This window comes from Suillus fuscotomentosus (assembly GCF_016647785.1).
Source record: "Suillus fuscotomentosus strain FC203 chromosome Unknown F5891scaffold_47, whole genome shotgun sequence".
NCBI classification, from domain to species: domain Eukaryota; kingdom Fungi; phylum Basidiomycota; class Agaricomycetes; order Boletales; family Suillaceae; genus Suillus; species Suillus fuscotomentosus.
In genome coordinates this window covers 45,254-57,271 of record NW_024539559.1, presented here as the reverse complement: position 1 = coordinate 57,271, position 12,018 = coordinate 45,254, and the positions used below count along the sequence as shown (strand labels likewise).

Sequence of the window (12,018 nt, the reverse complement as noted above, 5' to 3'; positions counted from 1 at the left end):
GCTCGCACTCGATGTGCTCTATTCTTCGGCCGTATCGTCCTTTCCTTTCTCAGCTCTCTCTCTCTCGGCCTTACTTCCCTCGGACACATCGGCTCTCAACATGAGGCAGCTAGAATAAAAAAGACGAGAATGAACCAGTTCCGAACAGCGATATTATGTAGATGAGACCCAGTCAGACATAGCTTTCTCAGCGAGAAAGCCCAGTACCTCCTCCACTGATGGACGACTCTCACTATTGATTGACCAGCACCGCCGCAAGAAATCCAGATGACGTGCTTGAATTTGCATGGTGTTATTTATGGGCTCTTGGCCTTTGTACTTTGATGACACAACTTGCACGGCATTCTGGCTAATCCACCAGTAGGGTGTTTTGCTGTATAATACCTGCGAATACCGTGTTAGCGTCATAAAAAAACGTAAATGAGGCACTGACCTCAAGCATGATACACCCAAGAGCATATATATCACTGGATTTGGTGGCACATGGCACGGTTTCACCTTCCGGGAAGAGGAGTTCTGGAGCTGCCCAACAAACTGCGCCATTGTGGAAGGAGAATGCCGGATTAGATTCTACCATGATATTCGAAACACCGAAGTCTGCAAGGCGCGGGGATCCATCAACAGCGATTAGGACATTTTTCTATACTAATGATCAGTGGGTCACGAAAGGTATAATGTAGGTAAACCTACACTGGTCAGATCGCCGTGAATCACGTCATTGTCGTGGACTGCCCGCAGTATACAGTCAAGCCGGTCGTCTCCAAGCCAATATGTTACTTACGATATTTGAGCCCCTCGGTAATCTGTTTAAGCTTTGAGAAACAGTAAGCTCCGGTAATCGGCGTCGAAAGAGAAACTTACAATGCGAAGCCTGTCCAACCTCGCAAGGGTTGTATTTTCACGAAGATAGGAGTTCAATGTCCCGTTCGGCATCCAGGGGGAAACCAATGCTCGAAATGGACCAAAACCTGTTGCGATGCCAAGCAGGCACAATATATACTGATGTTTCAATCCGGTCCAGATCTTGATTTCGCGTTCAAGTTTCTGTGTTCCAAAGAAGTTCAGACACGCGGAGGTTTCAGATACTACCCAAACATACATGATTTATTCTGGCAATTGCCACGGCGTCTGTAAGACTTGGATACCGTGGAGATTTGGCTGCAACCTGAGCTTAGGTGAGCGTAAGCATGGATGATCGACGTGTGGCATACTTCTTCCGGACTCGCGCCCCTGTTCAATATGCATCTGTAGACATCTGCAAGTCCACCCGAAGCAGTCGGAAATTTGGTTTTCCCGGTAGCAATGCTTGTGTCCACAGTGAACAAACTGCACGTTGATGTCTGAGTAGTTGCGGTCGGAATTAAATGAATAAGTTGCGAGCCCCCTTCAGAGATGGAATCGCGCCCGCTTTCCCCGTCTTCGGAGGTATATTCAAAGGAGGTCTGGCCTAAATAAGGTTGCCGCTCACCAGAAGAGAACCGAGTAACGTCAGATGGAGAGGGTGAGCTGGGTCGATCATGGTAAAGAGGGACTTGACGTGCAAGAGCCCTCAGAGGAGTGAAAATCGACATATCGATAGGAAAACACAGGCACAAAAGGATGTCGATGTGCTTTCTCAGCAACAATTGTTTTTCGTCTTATACACAAGGATTACAACGGTTCCCGTTGATATCGCGATCAACTGATAGCTCCCGGGAATAGAAATTGCAGAAGGCGCACCAGGAAAGCCGCAACTGGGATTGAATGAAATCTACGCTGGAGCTGACCTTCCACCACATAAACGCCTATCCTATTCATAAACGCATCAAGTAAAGGCAGACACCGAGTTCATCAGATTTCCTGAGGCGTGGTCAGGGATATAGAACTACCAATCGAAATTTTAGCCCAAGCTATGCGCGATGCATCGACTTCGGCGACAACCCTGTGGTGGATGTGAATCTTGATAACCAATTCAATGTTAGCAAACGCTGCCTGTCGTCTGATCATGACTTCGAGCGCTGAGAAGTATGCGCTCATCCTAAAATAAATGGATCTATCTCTTCTATGATAATAACTCGAGGCGGCGCCTATATGACTCGTGTTGTTCTTCTGACCACTGTAAGACCACGCTTTAGACCACCCATCCGATAAGGGTGACTTACTAATGTATGCATCATATTGAGCTTTACGGTCCACCATCTACGGAAACTTGAGTGATGTGCGTGCGCGTCTAAGTATAGAGTTCATAAGCTCCCAATTAAAAAACTGCTCTGTTGACGGTGATGTCAAGGATCTCGACCTCGCCGATTGTGGATTCTCTGCTATTAGTTCGAGCCGAGAGACACGGCACCCTAGATGCGAAGGATAGTGGTTCGGTGATGTGTTGGCGGTATTCTCTTCCAGAAGTTTAATCTCGGAAGGACCATGCTTTAGGTGCGTGTGATCAATTCACTGATCCCCATGCAGATCTCAAGGACCGAGTCCTATCGTCGGATGGACATGGAAACGGGCCAAACTACATCCACATACTTGACTGGGATTTCGCTTTAAGTTCAAAGGATCAGGAGACATGGAATGTCTGCCGGCTGAAGACGAAACCACTGCATGTATAAAAGGACGAGCAATCGATGGTTGGGTCGGACCGAACTAATCTGCAAATGCCCATCGCTTGTGGATCAACCCGAACTTATTAACGAAATGTATTTGATAACTTACTATTTGATACCGTAACAGATGCAGATCATGTGGCAGAGGTATAGCACGGCGCAATACAGGTTATACAGCAACATCGTCCAATCGAGTCATATTTAGCACCCCCTTACCAAATCCACCCGCAAGCACTTTAAACCCGTTATCTTGCACATCTGCGAGGAATAGCTCGTGTTGATCTGCCATCCTCTCGTTATTCCTCCGAATCTCCTGGATGATCCCATGTTGGCGTAAGCAAAGCGGGCATTCTGTCTCGTGGTCCAGAAGACATCTATATGAAATGTACATTAGAACTGACATCACGAGATAGCCAGAAGAGGTGAAAGGAATAATTCGGACAGTTAATAAGTAAGCAAAATACGTACCGCTGGTGATACGAGTGGTTGCACATGAAATGGACGCTGGGGAGATCGAGCTGCCCGCTGCACTGAGAACAGCGCGTCACACTAAACACCTTTGCATGCATGGGGTCCTCTAGTTCAGCCACTTGCTTCAACTTCGCATTCGTTTCTAGCTGGTATGAGTTGATCAGTTGCTGGTCCTATCACACGAAAAATCATCAGCGTGAAAATGAGAAAGAAATGTAAAGAAATCACAGTTTGCACTTCTTCCCTTGCTTCCTTGATGCGTCCCATGAGCCAGTCCTTAACAAGGCCTACGCTCGCTACTCCATTCCTACTCAGTATCTGGACTACACCAAGCGGAGGTATTATCCGCTCCTTCTCGATGTGTTCCAAAATCTTCTCTACGTCCGCCTGGTGCCGCGTGAGCAGCTCCGGCGTGCTTGTTAAGAAGCGCAGCACCAGCTCATAGAGGTGCGGGTGTGTTGGGCCATATCGTAGGAGGGCCTGCACGACCTCTGCTGATGCAGAAGACTCGGATGGCGATGTGTTGTGCTTGTCCATCCAAAACCGTAAAATGTCTTCATACATACCCAGCTTCTCCCAAAGTATGACCAGACCTCGGGTATAGCTGTAGCTGCTGCAAAGAATCAATGCATGTGTTTTATCGCACGGTAAAGTGTCGCTCGTCAGAACTTTGAGTGCCTTTTCCTGTTGTTCTGGAGAGCCTCCGTCAAGGTAGAGCTCAAGCAACGTGTTCCAAACTGCTGCCTGATTGTACTTCTCTAGGTCTTCGTCTTTGTCCAGACTGGTATCTAGAAGAGAAGATGGGAGAGAGGAAAGTGATTGTCCCCACCGACGTGCGGCTACGCTTTCTAGGAAACGGACAAAATATGACGGATGATCAACAAAATGTGCGAAATAGAGTGTAGGTGAAGGTCGTTTCTCTTTGGATAGTGTTGGTGCGCTGGGCTGCGTTGTTTGAGGTTCCGTAAGGTCCTCCTCTTTGTCCAGATTGGATTCCTCAACTTTGTCTTCAGGCGCGGGTGTACGGGAGAGGGCAAGGTACGAGAGGTAAGATGGGGCGTTTGCTGGTGCGCTCGACTGTTGTGGAGTAGTGTCCTCTGCTTCAGGGATGATGAGGGGCCCAGAGATGGTGCAAAGGTCAATAAGAAGCTGTGTCGTCTCCTCCGGAAGATTATCTAGCATAGCGCGTCCATACCTAGCGAGGTTGCTTTCCGCCTATATAAATGTATTAGCCTCATACAGGAAAAAAAAACCAAAACCGAATAACGAAGATAAGGCTTACCGCGACTGCTCCCAAGTGTCTCAAATACATCAATGCTTCCCCATACTTCCCAGCGTCTTCAATCATGACCCTCAAATATTCTTCGTGTCGCTTATAGCGCTTCGCAAGGTAGCTGGCATGATCAAAGTATCCTGCCTGCCTACACACCCGGATAGCAGTGTCTAGGTCAAATGGAAGGTCGCCGTTCGACTCTGCCGCACCAGAGCGTCGAGACTCTGTTTTAATGAAGCTGTCTAAGCGTGCAACATCTTTGAGTTTGGTGTAGGTATTAAGCAGAAGAGTGGTATGATCAGCGTTTGCCAGACCAAGGGCATGTAGCTCTTGCAGATAGGTAACGAGGTTGTGAATGCGCTGAGCGTCCAGGAACTGCGCCACCATCGTCAGATCTATTTTGTTGGAAAAAAACACAAATAACTGACTTTTCTAACGACATAGCTTGGTTTCACCCAACCTGTCGTCTTCAGATAGCACGTCATCGCGCCATCCCAATCTCCTTTCGTGTAGAGGTGGTCACCGTGCTGACGATGAATATCAGCCACGTAGCTCTCGTCGAGGTGTTGTGTCTGCGCGAGACTCAGTGCAAGTGGGTACAGAGCCTTTGCGTACAGCATGGAGAGTTTTGCAGAGGTGGATTTCTCGGCAAGGCGAGTCAGCTGAACAAGGGCAGTGACGTCAGATTGAAAGTCAAGCCACAGTTCTGAGCATCGTTAGGACGCACCTGCCCATTATTTGTGAGGATGTAGATATTTCCCCACTCCGAGATCACCTCTCTGATACCCTCCGCAAACACCCCGGTATATCCAACTACCTTATTCTCCATGTCAAACACAGTCACCCTCGACGCATCACCGTCTCCACCTGCCACTTGCGCTGCAAGCTTTCGCGTAGCAGATGACGTCGTTGTAGCTGTTGTGGGTGGTGAAACGACTATCACATAGTTAAGGTGGGTGTGGATCGACGACTTGTAGCCTGTGAAAGACGTAACATCACCTCTCAGTACTTGAGTTCGTACCGATCCGCTCACCTTCATAAGCATATGGCGGCTCCCTCCCATGTAAACCATACGCATATACTGCCTCATCTCTCGCAAGCACGATCTTCTCGGCGCGCCAATCCATCACCGCACATCCTAATCCACATCCAATATCGTCTAATAACACGCTAGATCCCCCACTCCCTTTGCCAGACACGTGGTACAAGTGTACCGTGTTCGTGGTCACAATGAAAAGGTGCAAGTTGTTATCCTTAGCATCGGCATTAGTGGGACTCGGAAGTTCTCGGAAACCAAGGCCAGTGATAGGTTCAGGGGATGATTCATGAATGATCCGTGTCTTAGGCAGTGCAGTCAGGGACGTTGTGGAAGACAGCGACTGGTCCAGATGCCTGTAAAGTAGCACCGTCCCGTCGGCCAAGCCGATGGCAAGGAAAGACAGTGCAGAAGAAAGTGCAAAGCAAGAGACCTGAATTACAAGCTCACCGAGTGAAAGCTGAACGTAGTGAGTTACTCACTGGATGAGGCTTGTTGCTAGGCTGGACCTTGGCAGATTTCAGTAACACTGGTGCTTGGTTTCTCTTGTCCGTCTTCCCAAGATCCCAAATCTTGAGCAAACTACCTCGTACTGCGCTCTCCTCCCCAATTGTCACCAACACACCACTCCTCTCTGCCATGTGCATTACTCGTCCTCCCACATGTGCGACCCAGCTCGTTGTCGATACGAACTCCTTGTTTAGAGTGTGTATACTGCCGTGAATATCCGCAACGAGCAACCCAGCACTGGATGAGGTGACAGTTGAGATTTCCGAGGCGTTTTTGAAAATATCGGGTGGGTTAGCAAGGTCATGGACGTCCTTCACAGGGTGAGCATCGAAAAATGCAAATTGGCGAAGCTGAAGGGGTCTAGTAACTGAGGGCGACTACGACATCCGACAGTGGCCAACATACCGCAGTAGCAGCTACAACTTGGACTGTCGTATTTACCATCGAACTTGACACGAAAGTTGACTACTAGTCAAGGGGAATTGAACCAGCGCTGGAACGTATCCTGCTAATTTGAGTAATCATGTTGTAATCAGGAACCATAGGTTTCTGCAGTGCAGACGGCGCTCATAATGACTAAGTACTAGTATGTACCCTAGTAGGATTAAATACTAGTAATGTGCATAAGTCAAAGCTGGTGTAGCATATCGTGTATCTACTATTCTACATTCGTTGTGAAAAATAGCTGGTGCGATGTCGAGGACATCTGTGAGCATGTTAACATGATAGCTGTACGCTTAAATCGCAGCTGTGAGAGATATCAAGGTATGGAATCTCGCGAACATGATGTCGGACAGAGCACAAGATAGAGCATATGACATACAAAGCTAGGAAACTGCCGTGGCATCACGAGTCGCATGAGAACAGGAGCTTTCTTCTAGCTGTCCCTGTATAAATGTCAGGACTTCGTTGGCTGAAGGCCTTTGTTCCAGTTTATCAAGCCAGCACTTCTGCATGAAATCCCATAAAGCATCAGCGATGGATGGAGTCATTGGTCGGGCAGGCTTTCGGCCTCTGAGTATCTGTACGGTAACTTGATGGTCACTCCGAAATTCAGAATACGGAACCTTTCCTGTGAAGACCTACAAAGAGATCGATAATTACATCGCATGATGTCAAGATCCACCGACAAACCTGCAACATGATGCACGCGAAAGAATAGATGTCTGATGCCAATTGGGGCGAGCTTATTGACTCGTCATCTTCCGGAACTTGAAAGTTTTCAGGTGCAGCCCATCGCACATTGCTTCTGATGTATGACGTGCCATGGAGCTCGGCACAAAAAATGAGAATTCCATGGTCAGCCACGAAGGCTTTGCCGTTCTCATCGATGAGAATGTTGTTCTGGATCGCGTCAATAATTGTTTTGAAGGAGATCTCTGTGGTACTCACGCCGGTGAGATCACCGTGTACTATGTTTTCGGAGTGCACTAATATTCACATTAGCTTTGCGTCGAATACTGAGGTTTGCCGCATACAGTACTCAATAGCTGAAGCGACATCTTTGAGCTGTAGTGTCAAAGATTAAGATACGAGCCATACCACGAAGAAGGACCCACAATTTGAAGCATTCGAGTGAGAGTGAGTTGTTGGAAATCACGTTCCAGAAGTATGGTAAGTGAGCCTTTGTTCATCCATGGGGAGACGATAGCAGGCAGTGGACCAAATCCTTGAGTTATGCCCAACAAAGGTAACAGATTGGCGTGTTTCAGCTTAGTATTCCGCTGCAAGTCGTGTTCGAGCCTCTGAAGTGTCACGCATTAGCAAATAAGCACGTGGTATTACTGGTGCGTGGTGCCATTCGAACCTCGGTAATTTTTGTCTTGCAGTTATCGTTCGGAATTTCAAGTCGCAGACACTTTACTGCAACCTGGTAAAGGGAGACAGTATGAGTGCATATTTACAGGTCCAAACCTGAAGGAGGCTACCGTGATTCGAGGGTGCTTACGTATGCACTTCCAGACGTCCCCAAAACTGCCTTGAGCGACAGGGTATCGGGATGACTCCTTGCTTATTTGCTCAGTGAGGTCAAGCAGACTATTGATCCGTAGACACTTGGTCAAAATTACACGAAACATAAATTTGCATAAAAAAACAAACTCATTATTTATTTGTGCCGACTTCCAGCTAAGCCCAAGGCTGGCAAGCAACGAGTATATATTCCTTGCCCACTTGTTCAGCCAGGCTTGAAACCGAGCGGATACCAGGATCAACATATGAAGAGGTGGCTAGTGAGTGAGTCTAATTCGGACAGCTGGGATAGCATCCCCATAGCCGCCCTACAGTAGGGACTCTTATGATAATTTAAAACAGTATATCCCAGGACCCTGTACATGTAAGGGGAACTGGAATCCCCGTCACACCGATGCTTTGGACCTTTTATTCCTATTGTGTTGGTGACCCGGGACCCTGCTGTTCTTCTATCTAATGGCCCCTGAGTATATGGGCGCGAGGCGCTTGCCCGAAACGAGATTTCAATCCCAGATCCGGCGGCTATACGAACGTCACCCACGCCCGAGGCTGGCGCAAATGTTATTACATATGTACGTTCATTTATGTAATTTGTAAGACAAGACCATCATCATCTTCGATTCTCATCATATCATAGGCCGCCCTCAATCGGACGCCCGTGGCTGGCGCAAATGTTATCACATATGTAATGATGTAACATCCATCTTGGCAGGTATGCACCTATTAATTGTGGTAAGCGCCTTGAATCACATCTTTCTCAGCATCGCTGCATCATGGTGCATACAGACTTACATGCAGCTGCCTCATGCTAGTCGGACGACCAATTTCCTGGCGTTAGTGTGAATTCAGGGGTCGAGGCAGTGAACACCTGAACCCTGGGATGCGGGTCTATGTACCACATGAGTTGTGCCAAGTCCCGAACGAACGGTAAATTATTAGTCTATCAAGCGCTTTCAGATTTTGCAGGACTTCAAGCCTCAAGCATGCAAACATGTGCTGATACGAACTCGCTACTACTTTTTTTTCTCCCATCATCATTCCCCCCTTACCCGTTATCTCATTGACTCGGAGGAAATGTCAGAGAATACCCCTGCCATAGTCGCTTCCTCTGTTCATCTCCACATCACCAGTAGGAATTTTCAACTTGTTGTGTATTTGTCCCTTAATTTTTTTTTCCCAGGTATTGTCATCCGCTTTGATGACACCTCAAAGAAGAAAATCGATTTTGCCGAGTTGAAGTTGGACTCACAGCGACAGGAGATTCGCCACAGTTCGGAACAAGACAAAGACCTCAGTGCGAAGTTCGATCCCGCCATGTGAGCCTACTTATTTTTGTAGAAACTGGTTTAGAACATTGTAACACAGTGCGGTGACCACTGACCGGGTTTCCTTGTCTGTACACTATCAATACTATACTATAGGCACGTTTCTGAGGAAGACCACCAAGAAGTTTTCATTAGACAGAAAAGATATCTTGTCTAATGCAGTGAGTCACGACGGCCAACGAGGTGAACCAATTTTCCTCCAGCTGTACTGCATAACACTTATAGTTCGATGTGATAGAGTATAGGATGACTGAGGGGAAGATGTCTGTTGTTGTCACAACGTCGTCAGTATAGTGGTCTCTTATCTCAGAAGAAACCTGACCCGATCATGATTGATGATATCAGACAGCTGCAGTCGACTAGCAGCAGTATTCTAGAGATTTGCCCAAGATTTCGGCTACTTGTGATAGGGAAGGTCCGTCTCTGTCATTATCTTCAAGCATAGACGATTCACGCATCCACTTCGTAGACCGGCGTCGGAAAGTCATCACTGATCCAGCAGGCATTCAGAATAAATGAAGTAGTTGAGTCCATGGATTACTGTCGCGTGGGGACCGTTGCTGACGTTCGCATGTCCTTTACAGCATATTTCTGAACACAAACGTGGTGAAGCGGATATCGAAAGGGAATTCATCGCGGAAGAAAATGAACGATTTGTCCTCCACGATAGTCAAGGGTTTGAAGCTGGCGATAGCATGATTTTTAAGACCGCAAAAGACTTCATTGACCGCCGACGCAAGGAGCCCAAATTACAGAACAAAATCCATGCGGTATGGTACGGTCTTCTGGCTTCCGCTGCCACTCTGCCATACTGACACTGTTTGAAGGCTCTGCCTTTCGATACCTCATGCCGATGGACGCTTGCTTGAGAGCGGAGTAGAGGAATTTCTCAAATTGAGGAAGGAAATACTAGGCAATAGTGCGCAGCGTTTGCATTTTGTTTTTCATAACTCATATTTTAAATCTAGTTCCGCTCATTGCTGTCTTCACCAAGCATGACATCTTTGTCGACAAATTGGAGTACGACGCTGGTGAATCATGCGATGAAGTCACGCTCGAAGACCTTAAAGTTAATACATTGGATAAACTGTGTATCCAGCCGCTTAAGGAAGCAGCTGGGAGCGACATCCTGCACGCAACTGTTTCAAGTAAAGGGGTTTAAATTATCTAGTCCCCGATGCTGACATACCATTATAGCGAACGAAGAGTACGAGAGGACCATAAGACAACTGGTCGATCTTACAACCACGAACGTCGAAAAATATGTTGCCTCAGAAGCGGCATTAGCAATGATGATAGCCCAGCGAGTAGACATCGGTCTTAAACTTAAAGCATCAATTGCGTACGCACGACCACTGCTATTTTGGTAAAAGCCTTAACTTCATGTTTTTGCTCTCCACAGCATCGGCGAGAAAAGTTAGTCTTGCCATAGTCTTCGGTGCCTTGTCCACTTCCAATTTTCTAGGATATTGGAGAGGTCTCGCTTCGAGCATGAACTTCACCGGCTTTACCATGTTGGACTGCTTGTCTGTGATTCACAAGGACATCATTGACGTTTGGAACTTCAACGACCCTCATTGTGTGAGATATATATTCCATTTCATGTCACAGGCCGCTGACACGTTTCTGCGAAGCACTTGTCCAGTGACCAGTTCAAAGCACTGATCCTAAAAGATCTAGACAAGGTCGACCTTCCACACACAGCACAGGCCTTGTGAGTTGTTAGTTATTGTACTCCGAGACGCTTTCAATTTACAGAAATCTTGACAGTGAATTCGGCCTCTCCGTGGTCGCGACAATTGCATCGATTTTGTCATCGCTATCCGGCCCGCTTCTACCAATCGTCGTACCCATTGCCGCAGGGGTGGTCTTGACTAAATGGGTTTATGATACCTATCAACGGACGTGAGTGAATGCGTTCTGTTTCTATCTGAAAGGTGGTTATAAGGTGACCGATCTAGAAACATTGTTTTGCGGCGGATCATGACATACATCGTGGATTTAACATGTATCATGCAAATCTTGTTCCTGCTAGCACCGACAGGGCCTATCTCTCGTCACGTCATAAAAATTGCCATCAAAGGTTATGAGGGGACGTGCAAAAGCGATGTTCACTCAGCAATTCAATCGCACTGTGTATCTGTCACCCGTGGCGGAGGGGACGATGCATTGGAGAAGATAGTTAGATTGATCAAGGATCATTCTATCAAGGCTGAAGACGTTCAGAACCTGAGGACGAAGATTGGGCACGTGGATTTGCAAGTAGAGGAAGAGTGGTAGACGGTCACCGGGCTTTCATACATGACAATGGTTTGTAGTTTCCAAAACGTACCTAGTTCACTAATACGTGTACATATGTGCACAGTGCTCATCTAAGTATACATTTGACTAAGCTTTGAACTCGAGCTACATAAGTGTAACTTAGTAGTGGGTTGCAGGTTCAGTGGGACAGGAATCTGTTATACTTGGTGATGAATATTCATGACAAAAACATTGTAATGCACCCTTGGCAGCACTTTTTAGTGCTTCCCATGGTCTGTCAGACCCGGTTTTATAGTAGGACATAACACATCTCTGAGACAACCCTCTCCTAGGAGGGTCTCCCTCAAATCCTCCAGAGTCGCCACAGTACCCTCATAGGCCTCGTTGAGAGAGTCTCCCTAAATCCTCTGGAGTACCCTTGTAGGCCTCGTTGAAGGGTTGGCTCTGGTTGTCCGTGGCACACCGTGCTCCTAGAAGAGCCCTCAAGCATGTTATCGTGCCAGTGGATCCCACTGCCCTCAAGATAATATGCAGCCTCTGGTGCTCCTCGCACATGCATTATGTTTTCCTCTTTGTCATATCCGC

General features: G+C 47.3%; 4 protein-coding genes across 4 annotated transcripts; 1 reads left to right on the top strand and 3 right to left on the bottom strand.

Moving 5' to 3' along the window:
* Nucleotides 1-1,101, bottom strand: F5891DRAFT_1149570 (kinase-like domain-containing protein; the record flags this gene model as incomplete). The annotated part of the gene is made up of 5 exons (XM_041365103.1): nucleotides 1-384; nucleotides 434-640; nucleotides 691-728; nucleotides 782-812; nucleotides 862-1,101. 5 exons carry the CDS (start codon nucleotides 1,099-1,101, stop codon nucleotides 154-156), a joined length of 747 nt encoding a protein of 248 aa, XP_041222882.1. The 3' UTR covers nucleotides 1-153.
* Nucleotides 1,102-2,754: 1,653 nt separating this feature from the next.
* Nucleotides 2,755-6,319, bottom strand: F5891DRAFT_1192003 (uncharacterized protein; the record flags this gene model as incomplete). The annotated part of the gene is made up of 9 exons (XM_041367543.1): nucleotides 2,755-2,959; nucleotides 3,054-3,229; nucleotides 3,285-4,271; nucleotides 4,339-4,704; nucleotides 4,758-4,991; nucleotides 5,057-5,307; nucleotides 5,363-5,798; nucleotides 5,848-6,225; nucleotides 6,281-6,319. 9 exons carry the CDS (start codon nucleotides 6,317-6,319, stop codon nucleotides 2,755-2,757), a joined length of 3,072 nt encoding a protein of 1,023 aa, XP_041222881.1.
* Nucleotides 6,320-6,382: 63 nt separating this feature from the next.
* F5891DRAFT_1048829 (kinase-like domain-containing protein) lies at nucleotides 6,383-8,091 on the bottom strand (the record flags this gene model as incomplete). The annotated part of the gene is made up of 7 exons (XM_041362399.1): nucleotides 6,383-6,957; nucleotides 7,010-7,219; nucleotides 7,268-7,305; nucleotides 7,431-7,620; nucleotides 7,683-7,745; nucleotides 7,804-7,912; nucleotides 7,976-8,091. 7 exons carry the CDS (start codon nucleotides 8,089-8,091, stop codon nucleotides 6,703-6,705), a joined length of 981 nt encoding a protein of 326 aa, XP_041222880.1. The 3' UTR covers nucleotides 6,383-6,702.
* Nucleotides 8,092-8,455: 364 nt separating this feature from the next.
* On the top strand, nucleotides 8,456-11,494 carry F5891DRAFT_1280093 (uncharacterized protein). Its single transcript, XM_041370391.1, has 15 exons — nucleotides 8,456-8,558; nucleotides 8,608-9,162; nucleotides 9,212-9,332; nucleotides 9,397-9,455; nucleotides 9,517-9,586; nucleotides 9,641-9,691; nucleotides 9,756-9,946; nucleotides 9,999-10,090; nucleotides 10,140-10,319; nucleotides 10,369-10,513; nucleotides 10,574-10,587; nucleotides 10,637-10,752; nucleotides 10,806-10,885; nucleotides 10,942-11,076; nucleotides 11,133-11,494. The coding sequence occupies exons 2-15, from the start codon at nucleotides 8,921-8,923 to the stop codon at nucleotides 11,449-11,451; spliced, it is 1,815 nt and encodes a 604-aa protein (XP_041222879.1). The 5' UTR covers nucleotides 8,456-8,558; nucleotides 8,608-8,920; the 3' UTR covers nucleotides 11,452-11,494.
* Nucleotides 11,495-12,018: the final 524 nt, after the last annotated feature.

Coding starts and splice junctions, on each gene's coding strand:
- F5891DRAFT_1280093 (XM_041370391.1), top strand. CDS start 8,921: ATGTCAGAGAATACCCCTGCCATAGTCGCTTCCTCTGTTCATCTCCAC. Junction 9,333..9,396: donor AAGATATCTTGTCTAATGCA/GTGAGTCACGAC, acceptor TAACACTTATAG/TTCGATGTGATAGAGTATAG. Junction 10,320..10,368: donor CCTGCACGCAACTGTTTCAA/GTAAAGGGGTTT, acceptor ATACCATTATAG/CGAACGAAGAGTACGAGAGG.